This window comes from Canis lupus, chromosome 19 (assembly GCF_003254725.2).
Source record: "Canis lupus dingo isolate Sandy chromosome 19, ASM325472v2, whole genome shotgun sequence".
Classification (NCBI taxonomy): domain Eukaryota; kingdom Metazoa; phylum Chordata; class Mammalia; order Carnivora; family Canidae; genus Canis; species Canis lupus.
The window spans coordinates 31226874-31245803 of NC_064261.1; the positions used below are offsets into that span (position 1 = coordinate 31226874).

General features: G+C 49.5%; 1 protein-coding gene and 1 long non-coding RNA gene across 22 annotated transcripts in view; both read right to left on the bottom strand.

Moving 5' to 3' along the window:
• Positions 1–6817: 6817 nt before the first annotated feature.
• On the bottom strand, positions 6818–10594 carry LOC125753027 (uncharacterized). The gene is made up of 2 exons (XR_007403840.1): positions 9992–10594; positions 6818–8092 (listed from the first exon to the last, which is right to left on the bottom strand). It is a non-coding gene; the product is annotated as an uncharacterized LOC125753027 (long non-coding RNA).
• Positions 10595–11009: 415 nt separating this feature from the next.
• Positions 11010–18930, bottom strand: part of LOC112647948 (transmembrane protein 177) — a 124660-nt gene continuing 116739 nt past the window's right edge. For 18 of the 21 annotated variants that reach the window (XM_025429331.3, XM_025429283.3, XM_025429302.3 and 15 more), the window contains one exon: positions 11010–12279. In XM_025429331.3, coding sequence (XP_025285116.2) covers positions 11322–12279 — 958 coding nt within the window. In that variant the 3' untranslated portion in view covers positions 11010–11321. Of the gene's footprint in view, positions 12280–13561; positions 13932–14191; positions 14319–14403; positions 14501–18930 lie in introns of those variants that run through there. The other 3 variants (XM_035702205.2, XM_049097202.1, XM_035702206.2) reach the window with 3 other exon arrangements.

An 18930-nucleotide genomic window follows, 5' to 3' on the forward strand; every position in this document is an offset into this window, starting at 1 on the left:
TGCCTTGGTATAACATTAACATGACATGTCTCTAAAATGCCAAAAAAAACACAAAAAACAAAAAACCCAGCGTTGAATCACATCATATTTTCCATTATGTCAGATTGCTAATTGTGCTCTACGAAGTTTGATTGAATCTGCGTCCACACTTACTGTCACAGGTGACAGTTTGTCATTGTTAGAGATTTCAGTAATTAAAACAGGAAACAGAAGCTTAAGTTTGTTTTTTCGTTTTTCTTTTTAGTAGGCTCCATCCAGCGTGGGGCTTGAACTCCCAGCCCTGAGGTTAAGACCTGGGCTGACATCAGGAGTCAGATGCTTAACTCACTGAGCCACCTAGGCGCCCAAAGTTATTTTTCTGTATAAAAATTATGTTCCTTGGAACCACATTGTGATTGTTTTTGTGCTCTTATGCACTGGATGTCTGAACCTGAGTGCAGTTCAGGGGACCCTTTCTAATTACAGGAAGGCACTTCTTTCCTCAATGCTGTGATCTGACCCGTGACACGTCTGTACTACACACTGGCCAATGAGTCAGTTGCAAACCAATTGAATGTACGAATCTTAGGCTAGTGGTGAAATCTTTTCAGAATAGTACCCACGATTTGAAAGTTTGTTTTGAAATTTTCGAGCATCGAGTGTCAATCAGGACTGAAGATGAAACATCAATGAATGTTGAATCCTCCTGCTTTATGTGTACTCCCTTTTCAGATTTTTCAAAGTCTCTGCTATTTTTACCATACTGTCGCATTTAAATTGCCTACACACTAACTTGGCACAATTAAAATAAGATGGTGCTACACATATGAAAAGATGAGTGGGCACCAAGTGGTCCTCATGCCTTCACTGCACCGATTTCACCATTACTTGTCAGTCTCCTCCGCAGGACTGCAAGCTCCCCAGGACCTCACAGCACACCTGACCAGGAGCCAGCTGGTTAGTTCCCGGTCCTCTGAGAAGTAGACACAGGGGACACCTGGGTGGCTCAGTGGTTGGGGGCCTGCCTTCAGCTCGGGCGTGATCCTGGGGTCCCAGGATCGAGTCCCACATTGGGCTCCCTGCAAGGAGCCTGCTTCTCCCTCTGCCTGTGTCTCTGCCTCTCTCTCCCTCTCTGTATTATTGTGTAAATAAATAGAATCTTTAAAAAAATTTAAAAATTAAAAAAAAGAAAAAATAAATGAATAAAATCTTTAAAAAAAATAAAGAAATAGACATGGAGATGACAAGTACTGGGGGAAACGCCTCCGAAGGGCAAAGGGCTTGGGAATAGGAGGTGGGGAGAGGCTTTGGACCACTTCGCAGGTCGAACACCTGGAAAGGAGTGGGGCATGCAGGAGGATCGGGTAGGCAGGGTCTCAGGCTTCAGAGCAGCTCTGAGAAAAAACCTGCTGGGCTCCTGGGGGGCCCCGGAGCCACAGCCACCCAGTGGAGGAGTCCCCCAGTTCACTGGAATGGACCTTAGGCCTGCCACCAGGCCAGCCACTGGCTGAAAGCAGCCCGTGAGAGGCCCAGCTCAGTGAGAACGTGGTGGGGGATCTGGAGAAACGACAGCTGTGGCCGTCAGTCAATTCCGGTCCCCGCAGATCCGAGCGGCACATTTTCATGCCGGCCACAGCCACTGACAGAAGGTTGGCCACACCCCAAGGATACGGAGCCAAAAGCAGCGATGCCAGGATCTGTCACCTTGATGCCGGGAGAGGGGGTGGGCCCACGGCCCCTCGGAGTGAGGCTTCATACATATGCAGGAATAATAGAGCAGGGGGCCTTTACGTACACCCAATGCATAGTCATTCAAAGCTCCACCATCACAGATTTACTTTCAAGCTTGTGATTTCTTTCTCTTTTTAAATATTGTATTTATTTATTTGAGAGAGAGAGAGAGAGAGAGAACAAGCAGGAGGAGTGGCAGGCAGAGGGAGAGGGAGAAGCCGGCTTCCTGCTGAGCAGGGAGCCAAATGTGGGGCTCGATCCCAGGACCTTGGCCAATATCATGACCCGAGCCAAAGGCAGCCACTTAACCCATTGAGCCACCTAGGCACCCCTCAAATTTGTGAAGTTCCTTCCAAGTCTTACCATGGCTACATTATTGCAATTGTCATACAAGTAGTACTTCACCATTTTCTAAAGATTTGATATTTATAACTAATGTTTCTACCTTTCTGTCAGAATCTTAATAATTCTACTTTTTGGTGACCAAACAATATTCCACAGAGGGACATACCACATTTCCTAAGTCATGGCTGTTCAACATTTCCTGTTTTGATTTTTTTTTTTAAATTACCATAGCAAATGCTCTTCTGTACATCTTTGGACATATACTATTTGGTTTCCATTGGGTTATAGCTCCAACATAAGTTTCTAGGTTTCAAGTTACTGGCTCAAAAGATAAAGCTTTGCGATTCTATTAAGTTTTGCCCAATTGCTTTCTTTTTTTTTTTTTAAGATTTTCTTTATTTATTCATGAGAGATACACACACACACAAAGAGAGAGAGAGAGGCAGAGACCCAGGCAGAGGGAGAAGCAGGCTCCATGCAGGGAGCCTAATGTGGGACTCGATCCCAGGTCTCCAGGATCACACCCTGGGCTGTAGGCTGTGCTAAACCACTGAGCCACCAGGGCTGCCCACCCAATTGCTTTCTAAACACATTATATCCATTACTTATCTGTTGCTATACAAAAAAATTACTGTAAAACTAAGTGATTAGTGCAGCTCACTGCTTTATCGTCTTACTGCTTCTTTTTTTTTTTTAAGATTTTATTTATTTATTCATAAGAGACACACAGAAAGAGAGGCAGAGACAGAGGCAGAGGAAGAAGCAGGCTCCATGCAGGGAGCCTGGCGTGGGACTCGATCCCGGGACTCCAGGATCATGCTCTGGGCCAAAGGCAGGCACTCAACCGCTGAGCCACCCAGGTTTCCCAAGTCTTGCTGCTTCTGTGGGTCATGGATCCAAGCACAGCTTAGCTGTGTCCTCCACTTAAGGGTCTGTCACAGGTTACAATGAAGGTGTTGGCCGAGGTTGGGGTCTCTTCTAAAAGCTTGACTAGGGATGGATTATCTTCCAAGCTCACTCAGTTGTTGTCAGGATTCAGTTCCTTGTGGGCAATTGGACTGGGGGCCTCAGTTGTTAGCTGGCTGTTGGTTGGAGGCTGCCCTTAGTTCCTTGCTATGTGGGCCTCTCCAATATGGCCACTTGCTTTATCAAAGCATGCATCTAAGAAGACAATAGAGTCTACTAGCAAGACAGTCATCACAGAAGTGATAACCCTTGCTGTATTCTATTGTTTTGAACCCCGAGGGCAAGGGAAGAGGATGACAGCTCTTGCAAGGCCAAGTGCTCCCGAAGTGGGGACCGTTGGGGGCCATCTTGGAGGCTGTCTACTACTACAAATGTTACTAAGAGCATATGCTTGTACCAATTTTCCCACAGACACTCTAGCACTGAATGTTCTAGTATTTTAAAATTACCAGTAGGGAAGGTGTAAAGGACTATCTCCCATTTTAATGCTCTCTTCTCTGGCCTGGTATCTACCCCAAGGGTCCCTCTGCTCTCAGATGCTGCCAAGTAATTTCCCAAGAATTGTCAGCCAGTAGCAACTAAGACAGCTGAGGAACTGCCCTAATTGGGACATAGAAAAGCTGTAAATGCAGATGCGTAGTAGGCAGCGAGTCCCTGGGGAGGGTTCCGGTATCAAGGAATTGCTGGTATTTGGGCAGCAACTCCAAGGTCTGAATACCCTGGTCAGTACCTGTTCTACTTAAAAGCACAGAAAGTTAGGAGACCAATCTTCTTTTAAATCTTACTATATAGAGGTGCCTGGTGGCTCAGTAGGTTGGGTGTCCAAATCTTAAATTTGGCTGGATCTTATCTCAGCTTTGAGCGATCTCTTGGATTGGGCCCACCTGGGCTCTGCACTCAGCAAAGTCTGCTTGTCCCACTCTCTCTACCTCTGCTGTTTCCCCACCCATACTCTCTCTCTCTTAAATAAATGAATAAATAAATAAAACATTTATTTCAACAAAAGCTTACTATATAGGCTGGGCTCCAGCTTCCCATCAGCAGAGGACAAGGTGGTATGGACAGCAGCCCAGCATCCTGTGCCCTGTCCACCTGCCTGCCATGGCCCGATGAGCAGCCTCCATGCAAGTCATCAGGTGTGAAGCAGTTGGAGATGGAGCTGTACTTAAAACCTGCCTACTGGGACGCCTGGGTGGCTTAGCGATTGAATGCCTGCCTTTGGCCCAGGGCATGATCCTGGGGACCTGGGATTGAGTCCCGCAACAGGCTCCTGTGTGGAGCCTGCTTCTCCCTCGGCCTGTGTCTCTGCCTCTCTCTCTCTGTCTCCCACGAATAAATAAATAAAATCTTAAAAAAAAAAAAAAAAAGAAACGCTGCCTACTGATCAGTTACAAAACCAAAGCATTTCCTGGGGAATATATCCCCACTGTCTTTGACAACTACTTTGTCAGTGTGATGGTAGATGGAAAACTGGTGAATGTGGGCTTATGGGATACAGCTGGACAAGAAGATTATGTCAGATTAAGTCCCTTATCCAATCCATAAACAGATGTATTCTTTTTTTTTCTATTTTTTATTTTTTTTTTTTTAATTTTTATTTATTTATGATAGTCACAGAGAGAGAGCGAGAGAGGCAGAGACATAGGCAGAGGGAGAAGCAGGCTCCAGGCACCGGGAGCCTGACGTGGGATTCGATCCCGGGTCTCCAGGATGGCGCCCTGGGCCAAAGGCAGGCGCCAAACCGCTGCGCCACCTAAGGATCCCAACAGATGTATTCTTAATTTGCTTTTCTCTTGTGAGTTCCGCATCATTTGAAAATGTTGGAGCATAATGGTATGCTAAAGTGTGACACCACTGTCTCAACACCTGCATCATCTTAGTTGGGACTAAACTTGATCTCAGAGATGACAAAGACATGATTGAGAAACTGAAGAAGAAGCTGACTCCCGGGCAGCCCCAGTGGCTCAGTGGTTTAGTGCTGCCTTCAGCCCAGGGAGTGATCCTGGAGACCCGGGATCAAGTCCCACATCGGGCTCCCTGCAGACCCGGGATCAAGTCCCACATCGGGCTCCCTGCATGGAGCCTTCTTCTCCCTCTGCCTGTGTCTCTGCCTCTCTCTCTCCATGTCTCTCATGAATAAATAAAATCTTAAAAAAGAAAAAAAAAAAAAAAAAAAAAGAAGAAGCTGACTCCCATCAGCTACCTTCAGGGTTTGGCCATGACTAAGGAGATTGGTGCTGTAAAATACTTGGCACGAGTGCCTGGCTCTCATGCAGCGAGGCCTCCATACAGTGTTTGATGAAGCTATTTGAATGGTTCTCTACTCCACTCCTGTCAAGAAGAGGAAGTGCCTGTCCTTGGAAATGTCTGAGCTCCTCTACTGCCCTGTTTCCTTCAGAGCCTTTGTGTGTTTTGCTCAAAAATGGCAGTGGCTTTGCACTCATTGCCAAGTTTTTGTTACAGATTTTGTTACTTTTCCCATAAAACCATTTTGAGCCAATCAGTAATTTTTACATTTTTTAAAAAAGATTTATTTGAGAGAGAGAGAGTGCATGCATGAGAGAGCATGAGCAAGGGGGAGGGGCAGAGAGAGAAGCTGACTCCCCACTGAGCAGGGAGCCCAAGGCTTGGGACTGGATCCCAGGTCCCGAAGATCCAGACCTGAGCTAGAAGCAGATGCTTAACCGACTGAGCCTTCTAGTTAGCTATCTTAAAGCCTTCTTTTTCAACAGCCCCTATTCTTGTTCAGATTAAGAGTTGCCAAAATATCTTGTGAACTAAGTTGCATTGTGCTGAGAAAAACTATTCAAGATCTTTGTCTTTTCTTTAAGAAGAGATTGTAGGGGCAGGCCCCAGTGGCTCAGCTGTTTGAATGCCGCCTTCAGCCCAGGGAGATCCTGGAGACCCGGGATGGAGTCCCACATCGGGCTCCCTGCATGGAGCCTGCTTCTCCCTCTACCTGTGTCTCTGCCTCTCTCTCTGTGTCTCTCGTGAAAAAAAAAAAAAAAAAAAGAAAAAAAAAAGAAATACCTGGATGGCTCAGTTGGATTGCACCTCCAACACTTGGTTTCAGCTCAGGTCATGATCTCAGGATCATGAGATGCAGCCTTAAATTGGGCTCCATGCTCAGTGGGGAGTCTGCTCTTTGTTCTCTGCCCACCCCCTTAACCCCCCACAGCTGAGCTCTCTCTCAAATAAATCTTTAAAAAAAAAAAGTGCCTGGGTGGCTCTGTCAGTTGAGCATCCAACTCTTAGCTTGGCTCCCGTCATGAGCTCAGGGTCAACTGATTGAGCTCTGAGTTGGCTTCCCTGCTGCTAATGTTTCTCCCTCTCCATCTACCCCTCCCTGCCTTGTACTCTCTCTCTCAAATATATATATATAATTTTTTAAAAGGACTTCAGCGCCTCAAGCTGGAAATGGAGACCCTTCCTAGCTACTTTCTGATAGGTAAGCAGCACAGCCTTCATGAAATGCTGCCCTCTAATGCACCTGTAATTTATCGGCCTGTGTCCATTTCCCTAAGACTGTACTGTAGGTCAGAATGTAATGAGTAGAATGCCTCAACTCTTTGGATCAATCTTTTTTGATTTTGTAGTGCGGCTTTTAAAAAAAGTTAGTGCATTCACCTTTCCTGAGATTTTGAGCAGACCTCTTATTCAATGTCCCTCTGATGGAGTATCTGCTCTAGCTGTGGGTGTATGGGAGTGTGTGTGCAGCATGGGACGTGATCAAACAATGAGGACAGTATTTTGACAAAATATGGAGGTTAAGTTACAGTACATTGTAATGTCATAATTAAAAAAATTTTTAAAAAGATTCTATTTATTTATTTGACAGACAGAGCATGGGTAAGAGGAGTGGCAGACAGAGGGAGAGGGAGAAGCAGGCTCCCCTCTGAGCAGGGAGCCTGATGCGGGGCTTGAACCCAAGATCCTGGGATCATGACCTGAGCAGAAGGCAGGCACTCAACCAACCGAGCCACCCTGGTGCCCCCATAATTAAAATTGAGTAAAAGTGTCACAGGTAAATTTTTAAAAGGTTAATTTCTGTCAAATACAGTAAATGATAAAGGTCATTATCACCAAAAATAAAATAAAACTTACTATATACTCTTGTTGGGCTTCACATTTTGCAGACTTTATTTTCCTTTCGTTATCAAAACAATGCTGTAAGCTACATGTTAATATCTCCATTTAATAGAGAACTTGGGGGCAGCCCCGGGGGCTCAGCGGTTTAGTGCCGCCTTCAGTCCAGGGCATGATCCTGGAGACCCGGGATCAAATCCCACGTGGGGCTCCCTGTGTGGAGCCTGCTTCTCCCTCTGCCTGTGTCTCTCCCTCTCTGTCTCTCATGAATAAATAAATAAAATCTTTAAAAAAAAAAAAAAAGAACTTGAGGACAGAGATGTGAAATCACTTGGTCAAGGCCCCTCTGCTAAAGTGGTAGGACAGCATTTGAACTCACAGCTGGCTGCCCAGTCTGTTCTGCTTCCTAAGGTAAGCTATCCCCAGCTGGGCCCTCCCAGGGCTCTGTAACACTTGACCCTTCCACCCCATTCCCACCAAATCTGATACATTGGGTGTCTCTTTCCTTTTCAGTTAGCTGAAAGGGTCTCCTCTGGAAGTTCTAGAAAGGTCTCCTTGGTGACCATTTTTCCTGATGAGAGGTGAGGCCGGAAAGTCACCTTTAACCAGCAAGGGAGAAAGGCTGTAGAGGCCACAGTACAAATTTCCATGATAAAAACCCTCAGGATAGGGACACCTGGGTGGCTCAGTGGTTGAGCGTCTGCCTTTGGTTCAGGCCCTGATCCCAGGTCCGGGATGAAGTCCCACATCGGGCTCCCTGCATGGAGCCTGCTTCTCCCTCCGCCTATCTCTCAGGAATAAATACATAAAATCTTAAAAAAAAAACAAAAAAACAAAAAAACCCTTAGGATAAACAGGACAATGTAAATCAAAGCTTTGTAAGGGGATCAGGAACCAGGGTGCTGGCTTCAAATCCTTGTTCTGTCACTTTCAGAGCTTCATGGTTTGGGGCCCATTTCTTCACATTTCTGTGCAACTTCCTTGCCTGTAAAATTGAAATAACATTACCAGCTACCCGTTCCAATTTGGGGATAAATGAAAAAAGGTTTTAGGAATCTAGCATATGTCTGGTGCATAATAAAGGCCCTATGGACACTGCTGTAGGGATGTAGTTAGTGGGCAGGAGGCCTTACTGGGTAGGGTCTCCACTTGTGTTTCAGCCCCAGCTTGTGATACACACTCGCCTGGGGATGGGGGTTCCACACATATGCGCCAACTACAGGCAAGGGCTGCCTGGGGTGCAGCACTGTGGATACTGGATGGGGCCTGCTAGGTTCGGGAATGGGCAGAGCCAGGGATGGCATGATGACTCTGAGACTCCCTTTCCTGTATTGCAGCTGTGTCTGCGCATGTGCATGCATGGGGTGGGGGTGGGGGTGGGCATCTGAACCTGTTGATGCAGCCCTCTATCAGCCTATTTTGGAGTTGTCTGTAAGATTGTTCTGGGATGTTGGGTACCTTTGCATAATCACACTCCGAGAACTAGAGTCACGTCTGGGGGTGGGGGGGAACGACTTAGTACAACGTTCTCCTGGGACTCAGCGCAAGGTGCTGACTCCCGGGGCACACCACAGACTTCTGAGAAGATGCAGTGCAGCACGTATAGGGGAACTGCCTGCCACCTGGCCCATCTATGAAGCCATGGAGCAGGTTTTTGAATCTTTCTGGGATCAACCCCCGAATCTGCGTGTGGGGGTGCCACCAAAGATCATAAAACTTGAGGGAGTCCCCTTTCTCCTCCTTGGGGGCCCTGGTGGCCTAAGTGGTAATCTGTGCCCTACAGGATCCTGATTTCCCCTATCAGAACAGCAATCCCAGATCCCACCCGGGCCCTGCCCTTGGAAAGTCCCAAGTTGGGAAGACAGGACCAGGTCCCATAGGATTCAGATGGCCTCACCATGTGTGCAGCCAGCCTGACCATAATGGCTCAAGATCTAGGGAGCCAGGCCTGCCTGCCATAGCTTTAGGGCCTTGTTCATTTATTCAAAAGTGATATGAAAGCCTCCGTTCAGAGTGGCAAACAAGACAGACACACCCCTGCCCTTTCATTTCAGCAGAGGAGTGCTAAGCACTAACTGCAGGCTAACTTATTTACAGTTAGCACAAAAGGCTGGGGAGAGATACAAGCTGTGAAGTGGTGTGAACGGGGAAGGTTCCAGAAGTCAGGCTGCTGGGTTCTCCTGCAGGAGGAGCTCTAGGTCCCTAAGACAGGGCAAGCCAGGAGAGAGCACCCTAGACTGAAGCAGTGTGTGGGGATGGTGGTGGTGATGGGGGGACAGCAGCAAAGGAACCAAGGTGCTCCTGAGGTTACATCCATACAGTCCGGGGTCGGGGTGGGACACCAGGGCAGTTGCAGAGGCCATTCGGCCCAGGCTCAGAGATGTGGCTCTAGCCAGAAAACAAGTGGGTGCCCTCAGAGGGTTTAGAGGACAGAACCCAGTCAGACCCGTTCTTCCAAGAGCTGGGGAGGGCAAGGACTGAGCTGAGGGTTGCCAGGGCATGGGGGAAGTGCAGAATGCAGCAGGGAGGAAGGGGAGGGGCAGCTCACAGGGTGGGGGCCCTGGGCTGAGGTTTGGGGTGGGGCCACTTGAAGAGTGTGTGTGGAGACTGGGAGCAGCTCTTGAGTAGTTTGAGGATCACTCCCCTTACCACTGCGGCTCCCTTTCCTAATCTTTTGGGCAGGCCAGCCTGATGCCACTGTCCTGCTCCCACAGGACTGAGTAGTTTGGGCGGGGAGTGGTAAGTAGGTGAAGCTCACCAAACCCAAACCCCAAACTACACTTCTCCAGCCAAGATCAGACAGCAACACATGGTGGTGGCAGCTGGGGGGACAACCTGGGAGGCCCCCCTGAGCTGGTACTTCCCACAGTGGAGACTTGCTCACCTGCTCACTAACTCCTGCAACCACCTACGCGTTCATCAGGCATCCTGGGACCTGAGATGGGGTGTCTGCCCAGGCCTGACCTGGGAACCACAGGCTAGTCAAGTCGAGCCAGAGCATGACCTCTAGCCACTGCGAAGGACCCAGCAGGAAGACCTGCCACCCACCCTGCCCACGCCCCATTCAGTCTCTTGCAGGAACCGTCTGCCGCCGCTGGTCCTGGCTTTGTGGACCTGGGTGTGGCCTCATCACTGTGCCCTGAAGTACACTGGCGCCAGGCCTGAATTCTTCCATTCTTCCATGGAAAACATAATCAACAATAAATATACATGAATGGCCAAGTGAGCCTGGCTTGCTGGCCACAACTGTCCTCACCTTTCCTGGGAAGGGGTCTCCTGTCCAAGGATCAAAAGTGGGGTCTGCTCTACCTGCCACCAGAAAGCTTGAGGGAAACAAACAGGGCAAGGGTGCAGCATTCCGCTGGGCCCCGGGCATGACACTAGGCCCAGTCCACCTCGCCCACCTCCATCCTGCTTCTTCCCTGCCCCGAGAACCAAAGCTCCCCCTACTTCTTCCCCTCTTCCCCAGTGCCTCTTCTCTCCAGGCACTGACCATGCTCTGGATTACATCAGCAGGCTCCTTCCCTGCAGGGCCTTGGTTTTGCAAATAGATTGTTCCTTCTATCTTTGGCCAGAGCTCCTGCCAAGTCTCCCACGCCACAAGTCTCATCAGGGTCCAGTAACACTTTCTCTCTCCTTCCGGCCCCAGGGCTCTGAGCATGCCATCTGCACTGGATACACCACCCTTGAAGCACCCCCTCAACTCCCATCTCCCAACCTCTTAGGGCCACACTAGCTTCTCACCTGGGCCCTTAAAGCTTTTCCTGCCAGTGCAAGTTGAGATTAGACCACCAGGTGAACTACAGTGGTTCTTCAGTGTAGGAAAAGTGTCCACATCCTGTAAGCACCTCCAGTGGTGAGATGTGGCCTGATTCCCCCAGCCTGCTGGTATTCAAAGACCATGGAGGAATATCCCATTTATTTAACAGCACGTCCTCTTGGCCAGGCCCTTTTGTTCATAGCTCACGCAACCCCCAAATCCTGCCAGGTAATTTAAGCATCCCCATTTTACACCTGAGGAAACCAAGGCTCAGCTTTAAAAGGGACTTGCTCAAGGTCACTGGGACGATGGGCTGGGGTAAAATCTAGGCTGTTTAATTCCAAAGTCTATGATTCACTGACATGTGGCCATGGGTCCAGAGGCACCGAGAGCCCCCAGAGTCAACATCAGGGTGGTGCTTGCAGGAGCTGCATCTGTCCTTGTGATGAGTCCCTCAGGAGTGGCCTGGGTTGAGTGTTGCCCTCCACATCTGCAGCACAGAATCCCGGCGGGTTGTGTAGGGTAAATGTTTGATGCGAAACCAGTGTCTGGGAACGATGTTCCCACTGGGCGTATACAGCTGCTCTCCACGCTTGCCCAAGAGACTGCGCAGGGCTATGTTGCCCGACAAAATCTTCTCATAGAACTCCACTCCACCCTGGGCATAGGCTGCAGACAGTGCAGCTGTGCGGCGGTCGAGCCAGGCTTCCAGCGCATGAGTGAGAGAGTCCGTGGAGAAGGCATAGGCCACAAAGCCGGCCACTGCTGCTGCCAGGTTGAAGGCAGCCCGTAAATTCATGGGGCCTCCATAGAGCCCCAGTGCATGCTTGGCACCCACGCCCAGCGCCCAGGTGCCTGCCAGGCAAGCTGGGGCCAACAGGGCCTGTAGGGCGGCTGTACTGCTCTCCAGGTATACCACTTCCTTGGCCAAGGCAAACTTCTGGGCGTCGCGGGACAGGGTCAGGGCATCTCTCAGCCGGGTGCCTGCTGGGCTCTGCCAGTTGACTCTTTGCCCGTGTACAACTACTGGGTGATCACTGTCGATCAATGTGCCACCCAGGAAGGTGGCTGGGATGCCCACTATCGCCCCAGCAGGGAGTCGCGGGAAGCCAGCACTCACAGGCTGGAAGGTGAATGAGGTGAAAGCCTCATAGCTATGGCCCGAGGGGATACCCACGTCCTGGAGCACCTCTTGGAAGAGGCTCTGCAGCTCTGGGGAGAGCGGAGCTGGCTGGCCCTGAGGCCAGTACTGGTACAGCCACCGGATCACAGGATCTGGGAAGAGGTGGTATGAGATCTGGGCCCCGAACAGGCCGGCACAGGAACCCACCAACAGGCCTGCTCTGTGTCTCTGCACGAATGCTGCGGCCCGCCACAGGGGACCTGCCATGAGTGTGGCCACCGATGTGAACCTGGGTCAAGAAAAAGAGAAGACAGCCAATAGTTCCCTGGGTCGGCCTGCACACTGAACATATCCGAAGATCACATTCTTTTTAGTGGGGGCAATACAGCAAGGTGGTTAAGAACATGAGCTCTAGGGATGCCTGGGTGGCTCAGCGGTTGGGCGTCTGCCTTTGGCTCAGGTCATGATCCTGGAGACCCGGGATTGGGTCCCGCATCGGGCTCCCTGCATGGAGCCTGCTTCTCCCTGTCTGTCTCTGCCTCTCTCTCTCTGTGTCTCTCATGTATAAATAAAATCTTGAAAAAAAAAAAAAAAAAAGAACATGAGCTCTAGAGCCAGAGTTCAAATCTAACCTCCATCTCTGTGCATCACCTTCTCCATCTGCCCAACAGGCTTCCGACAATGGCATCATGAGAGTGGCTGTGAGGAGTATACGACTGAACACACATAAAGTAACTAGTGTGGCACAGCAGCACACACCCCTTGTGATGATGCTGTGATTATTCCCATGGCTAGGCACAGCACGAAGTACCCAACTGCCTCACTCCGCTATTCATCCCATAGAGAAGCCCCCTATGATTGCTAATTTATAGGTGAAACCTAAGTTCAACTTACTGATTACTTCCTATATGCTAAACACAATTCTGAGAGCTTTATATATACTGTCTAATGACTGAATCCTCACAACTCCATAACCTAATTACTACTATTGCCCCTATTTTAAAGCCCTGGAAACCGAGGCACGGATAAGCTAAGCAAGTTGGAAACCCCAAAATCGCAAAGTGACAGTGCTGCAGGCTGAGTCGTGTCCCCTTCAAATTCATATGCTGAAGCCTTAACTCTCCGTCTCTCACAATGTAACTGTATTTAGAGATGGGGTTTTTATTTTTATTTTTTTATTTTTTAATATTTTATTTATTTATGACAGATACAGAGAGAGAGAGAGGCAGAGACACAGGCAGAGGGAGAAGCAGGCTCCATGCACCAGGAGCCCGATGTGGGATTCGATCCCGGGTCTCCAGGATCACGCCCTGGGCCAAAGGCAGGCGCCAAACCGCTGCGCCACCCAGGGATCCCTAGAGATGGGGTTTTTAAAGAGATAATTAAGTTAAAGTGAGGTCATTAGGTAGGTCCTCTTCTGACCGGTGTCCCTAAGGGAACAGATTAGGACACAGACACGTAGGGGGCAGCCCACGAAGGGACACAAGCCAACGGGAGCGCTCTCGGGACCTTCATCTCGGACTTTGAGCCTCCAGACCTGAGAAAACAAGTTTCCGCCACCCAGTACTTGCCCGCAGCCTGGCTGGCTAACACTGGTCCAGTATGGGAACACAGGTTATCAAGGGTTCACAGCAAACTTCATTTCCGAAAAAACTTTGAATGCTAAATCACAAATATACACAAAGCAGACAAAATAGCACATTAGCCAGCTTCAACCAACTCGTGGCCAATCTTGTTTCCTCTTCTCCCACCCACATTCCTCTTCCAACTGGTTTATTTGGAAACACATCCCAGGCGTCCTCTCCCTTCATCCGTAAATATTGCAGCAAGAATTCGCAACTCTTTTACTCTGGCTGAAGCCTATGGTCTTCCTGCCTGCGACACGCGTTTCATTGGCAAGCAAGTTGCCGCCAACAAGAACGCGGGGCACCCCTGGCCTGTTTTTTTTTTTTTTTTTTAAGATTTTATTTATTTATTCATAGAGATGCAAAGAGAGAGAGAGAGAGAGAGAGAGAGACAGGCAGAGGCACAGGCAGAGGGAGGAGCAGGCTCCATGCAGGGAGCCCGACGCGGGACTCGACCCCGGGTCTCCAGATCACACCCCGGGCTGCAGGCGGCGCCAAACCGCTGCGCCACCGGGGCTGCCCCACCCCTGCCTGTTTTAACAAAAACTCCCGGAAGGACACATCGCTTGGGGCTACCTTCCCGAGAGACAGGCGAGGACCGCAAGGGTCCTGGACAGAGCCCCAAGGCCCCCAGCGCCGAGGCCGCCATCCAGGCTGGGCGACGAGGGGCTGCGGCGCCCCTCCCGGGCCCCGAGGCTGCGCCCCGCAGTTCGAGCCGGCGGCCGGAGGCGATGCTGGGGCGGGGGCCCGGGCGGCTCCGCGAACTCCGCCGCCCACCGGGGACTCACCTCCGCCGCCGCAGCCCGGGACCCGGCGGCACGTGCGCCCGCGGGAGGGGGGGGGGCGTGCGCGGCGTACGTCGGCCCGTGCTCTGGGGGCGGGGACCATGGGGGCGGGGCGTGCGCGGTGCACGTCGGCCCGCGCTCGGGGGGCGGGGACCATGGGGGCGGGGCGTGCGCGGCGTACGTCGGCCCGCGCTCGGGGGGCGGGGACTATAGGGGGCGGGACCTGCATGGTGCACGTCAGCCCGAGCTCTGGGGGCGGGGACCATAGGGGCGGGGCGTGCGCGGTGCACGTCGGCTCGGCCCTGGGGGCGGGGACTATGGGGGGCGGGGATTCGGGGGCGGGGCGGGAGCCGGGGCGCGGGTACTAGCCCGCCGGCGACTGGGGCGGGCGCGGGAGCAGGGGGTTCCTCTGCTACTGCACCTTGGAGCGGGGCTGCAATATGCGACTTCTCGCGTCGGGATGAGCGAAGCGGGCTGGGTCACCCGAAACAGCGGCCCTGCGTGGGTCAGGAGGTGGCCTACGGCTGAGCCCCCATCGGAGCCCATGCCCACCTGACTGCCGGGTCCGTGGCCTTTTCTGTCTGGGCTGGTCTGGGATTTATTCTGTTAACAGTTGTAAATAAATTTTTTTAAAAAGATTTTATTTATTTATGATAGAGAAAGAGAGAGAGAAAGGCAGAGACACAGGAGAGAGAAGCAGGCTCCATGCCCGGAGCCTGACGCGGGACTCGATCCCGAGTCTCCAGGATCGCGCCCTGGGCCAAAGGCAGGCGCCAAACCGCTGAGCCACCCAGGGATCCCTGTAAATAAAGTTTTATTGGGAAGACAGCCATGTCTGTTTCTTTAAAGTCACCTATGGCTGCTTTCCTCCAGAAGGGCAGAGTTGAGTAGCCAGGACAGAGACAGTCTGACCTAGAAAGCCTACACTTTTGACTATCTGGCTCTTAGGGAAAAGGTCTGTGGACACAGGAAGTCCATTATTCCCATTTTACAGATGAAGAAACGGAAGCATTTAGCTTGAGCAGGGTGCCCAGAGCACATGCACCTAGCATGCACCCGAGTGGCACAGGACTCCTGTCCCTGTACATTTCCCATGACATCACCTGCCTCCAGACAAATTCAGTCTAGTGGGTCTTGTGAATTCTCCCAAGAGGGCCTGGCCTCTGTCTCTGACTCTCTCTTCCATCCAAGCCCTGGGGTAAAGGGTGGGGAGGTCTTAGCTCCTGGGTGGAAAGATGAGGCTGCAAGGGAAGGTGAGGATGTATGGAGACCCAGAAGCCTATGGGCATTGGGATGGGGCTTTGGACAGTTAGCAAGCAGGCTGTGGACTCTTGTGTGTCCAGACAAGCCACCAGCTCAGCCCTCTCTGCAGGGCTTTTGACCACAAAAGGACCAGCTGCGATGATCAGTTGGGACCATACCTGATTCCCAGCTAACCCTCTGTGTGTAGCATCCCATGGCGTTTCCTGTCTCAGGTGTGGCCCAGCAGCCCCTTTTTGGAGCTATAAGCTGGCCTGGCAGAGATAACCCTGCTGATACTAGAGAAGAACGGAGAGGGTGGTCCTGGCTGGTCCCTCAGCCCAGAAGCAGTTCTTAGGGAGACTGCAGCCTAGGGAAAGAGACCTTTCTTAAGAGGCAGGGGGCTCTTGTGTAAAGGACATCACCCGTCTGGACCTTGGTTTCCTCATCTCATGCTTCATCCCACCTAACAAAATAAGTAGTGAAGATAATATCAGTTTCAAAGGACCTTATTACATCCAATCCTAGAAGTTTCCTAGATACTCTCATCTGTATAACTAAAGTGGGGAGGCAACTTCAAATCGCATGCACTTGAACCTCCCTTCAATCTTGGCCTTGAAAGGCTGTCATAAAGCATTCTGTGACCAGATGTAAATCCAGTACAGCTGCTGAAGCCAAAGTATTTGGGTTAGATCCTGGCTCCACCTCTTCCTAGCTGTGTGACTTTTGGAAAGTTAACCTCTCTGGGCCTAGTATTCTCATCAATAAGATGAGATGAGAGTACCACCTACCCCCGGGGTTATTATGGGGATTCAATGAGTTCATTTATGTATAATGCCCAGCACAGCGTGTACCATATAGCTATTAGCTAGGATTACTGAGAACTGTTCTGGTTCTGAGACTCCACCTCTGGCTGCCCATTTGTATGTAAATGTTGCTATAACATGCTTTCATATGTGATCTCAGCTAGATTTGGAATGTGGGATAGTCTACAGGGCAAATGATGTGGTTTCTCTAACAAATCAATGGCATAAAAAACAATGGAAGGAGACATCAAATAAGATATGAAAGATGCAGCAGTTAAATGGAATACATGGCTTTTGCTGGGATCCTGAATCAATAGTTTACTTACTATAAAAGAGACACTTTTGAGACAACCAAATAGATCTGAATATGGATTGAATATCAGGTGATGTTAATGAATTGCTTATTTTGTTAGGTTGGATGATGTATATTTATGGAAACCAAAAAGTTCTTATCAGTTAGAGATGCATATTGAAGTATTTATAGGTGCAATGACATGATGTTTGCTATTTAGTTCAAAATATTACAGGGATCCCTGGGTGGCGCAGCGGTTTAGCGCCTGCCTTTGGACCAGGGCGTGATCCTGGAGACCCGGGATCGAATCCCACGTCAGGCTCCCAGGCATGGAGCCTGCTTCTCCCTCTGCCTATGTCTCTGCCTCTCTCTCTCTCTCTCTGTGACTATCATAAGTAAAAAAAAATATATTACAGTCAAAACAAAACCACTACCACCACCATGAATACCAGGGGCATGGATGAAACAACATCAACACAATGTTGGAAGTTGTTTAAGCTTTGTGTCAAGTTTGGGGGATTCATTATACTGTGCTCTATGTATGTTTGCAAATTTCCATAATCAAATGTTATTTTTTTTAAAGATTTATTTATTCAGAGAGAGAGAGAGGCAGAGACACAGGCAGAGGGAGAATCAGGCTCCATGCAGGGAGCCCGACGTGGGACTCGATCCTGGATCTCCAGGATCACACCCCGGGCTGCAGGCAGCACTAAACCACTGTGCCACTGGGGTTGCCCTCAAATGTTATTTTTTTAATGTATGTTTAAAAGTACGCTGACCAATTTGACTTCATCTATTTAAAAACTTTTGAGCATCAAAGAACATTATCAAGAAATGAAAAGATAGTTCACAGAATGGGAGAAAATATTTGCAAGTCATAGATACCATAAGGGCCTAGTTTCCAGAATATATAAGAACTCAACAACTCAACAACAAAAAGACAATTGACCCAATTTAAAAACTGAGCAAATGACTTGAAGAGACACTCCTTCAAAGAAGATAGATAAACAGATGGCCAACAAGCACATAAAAAGATGCTCAGCATCCCTAGTCATTAGGAGAATACAAGTCAAATTCATAGGAGATACTTCTTCACTCATTGAGACAGCCATAAAAAAACAAAAGCAAAAACAAAAAACAACAGACAAGGGCGAGGATGTGCAGAAACTGAAGCTCTCATACGTTGGGAGAGCTCTTGTACAGTAAGAATGTGAAATGGCTCAGCCACTGTAGAACACAGTTCGGCAGCTCCTCGTAAAGTTAAACATAGAATTACCATATGATCTGGCAATTCTACTCCTATGAATACAGACAACCCTCTTAACTGTGAAGGATGGAGTCAAAGAAAGGGTTTGTTCTGTTTTGTTTGGCACGTTTACACGGATAATGATCTTACTGAGAAATATTATGCTGAGATTATCTCATTGAGAGAGACAAATTGATGATACCAGAGAGAGGGGATCCTTCAAGGAAAGGATTCTTTAGGTAGGTGAGAGGGGATGGGGTCCAGGGCATGAGTAGGAGGAGAAGTGGGATAAGGAGCAATTCTTCACAGTAATAAGAGGAAAGTTGCCATCATATTACTATGCTGTAACCTTAAACTTACACAATATTATATGTCTATTATATCTCAATAACGCTGAAAAAAGGGGTGGGGGGAAGCTGTGGTTAGTGCACCCAGGCTAGTGATTTCAGGGTGGGAAGATAAAGATGAGGCTGTTCTTACCTGATTGCTACTTTGTTTTCTCAGTGACACATCGGGGAAACTCAGCTAAAAGCATAGTGGGTGGGGTGATGAAAGTATGAAGAAAGCAGAAAAGATGTGTAATTACCACATGAAGAGAAGGAAAGAACCCACCAGGAAACTGTAATGATTGTTGGATAGCATTGAGTGCCCATTTAAAATCTGGATCAAAAACACAGTATGAGACTGCAGTGCCTGGGTGGCTCAGTCAGTTAAGCATCCAACTCTTGGTTTTGGCTCAGGTCATGTTCTCAGGGTTGTGGGATTGAGCCCCACGTCGGGCTCCATGCTGAACATGGAAGCTGCTTGGGATTTTTTCTCTCCCTTTCCCCTACCCCCAATGCTTGAATGTGTGTCCTCACTCTCTGTCTCTCTCAAAAGCAATACAAAACATAGTGTGAGACAGTTATTGTGATTTTTTTGTGATTTTTTTCCAACAATGTTCAGGT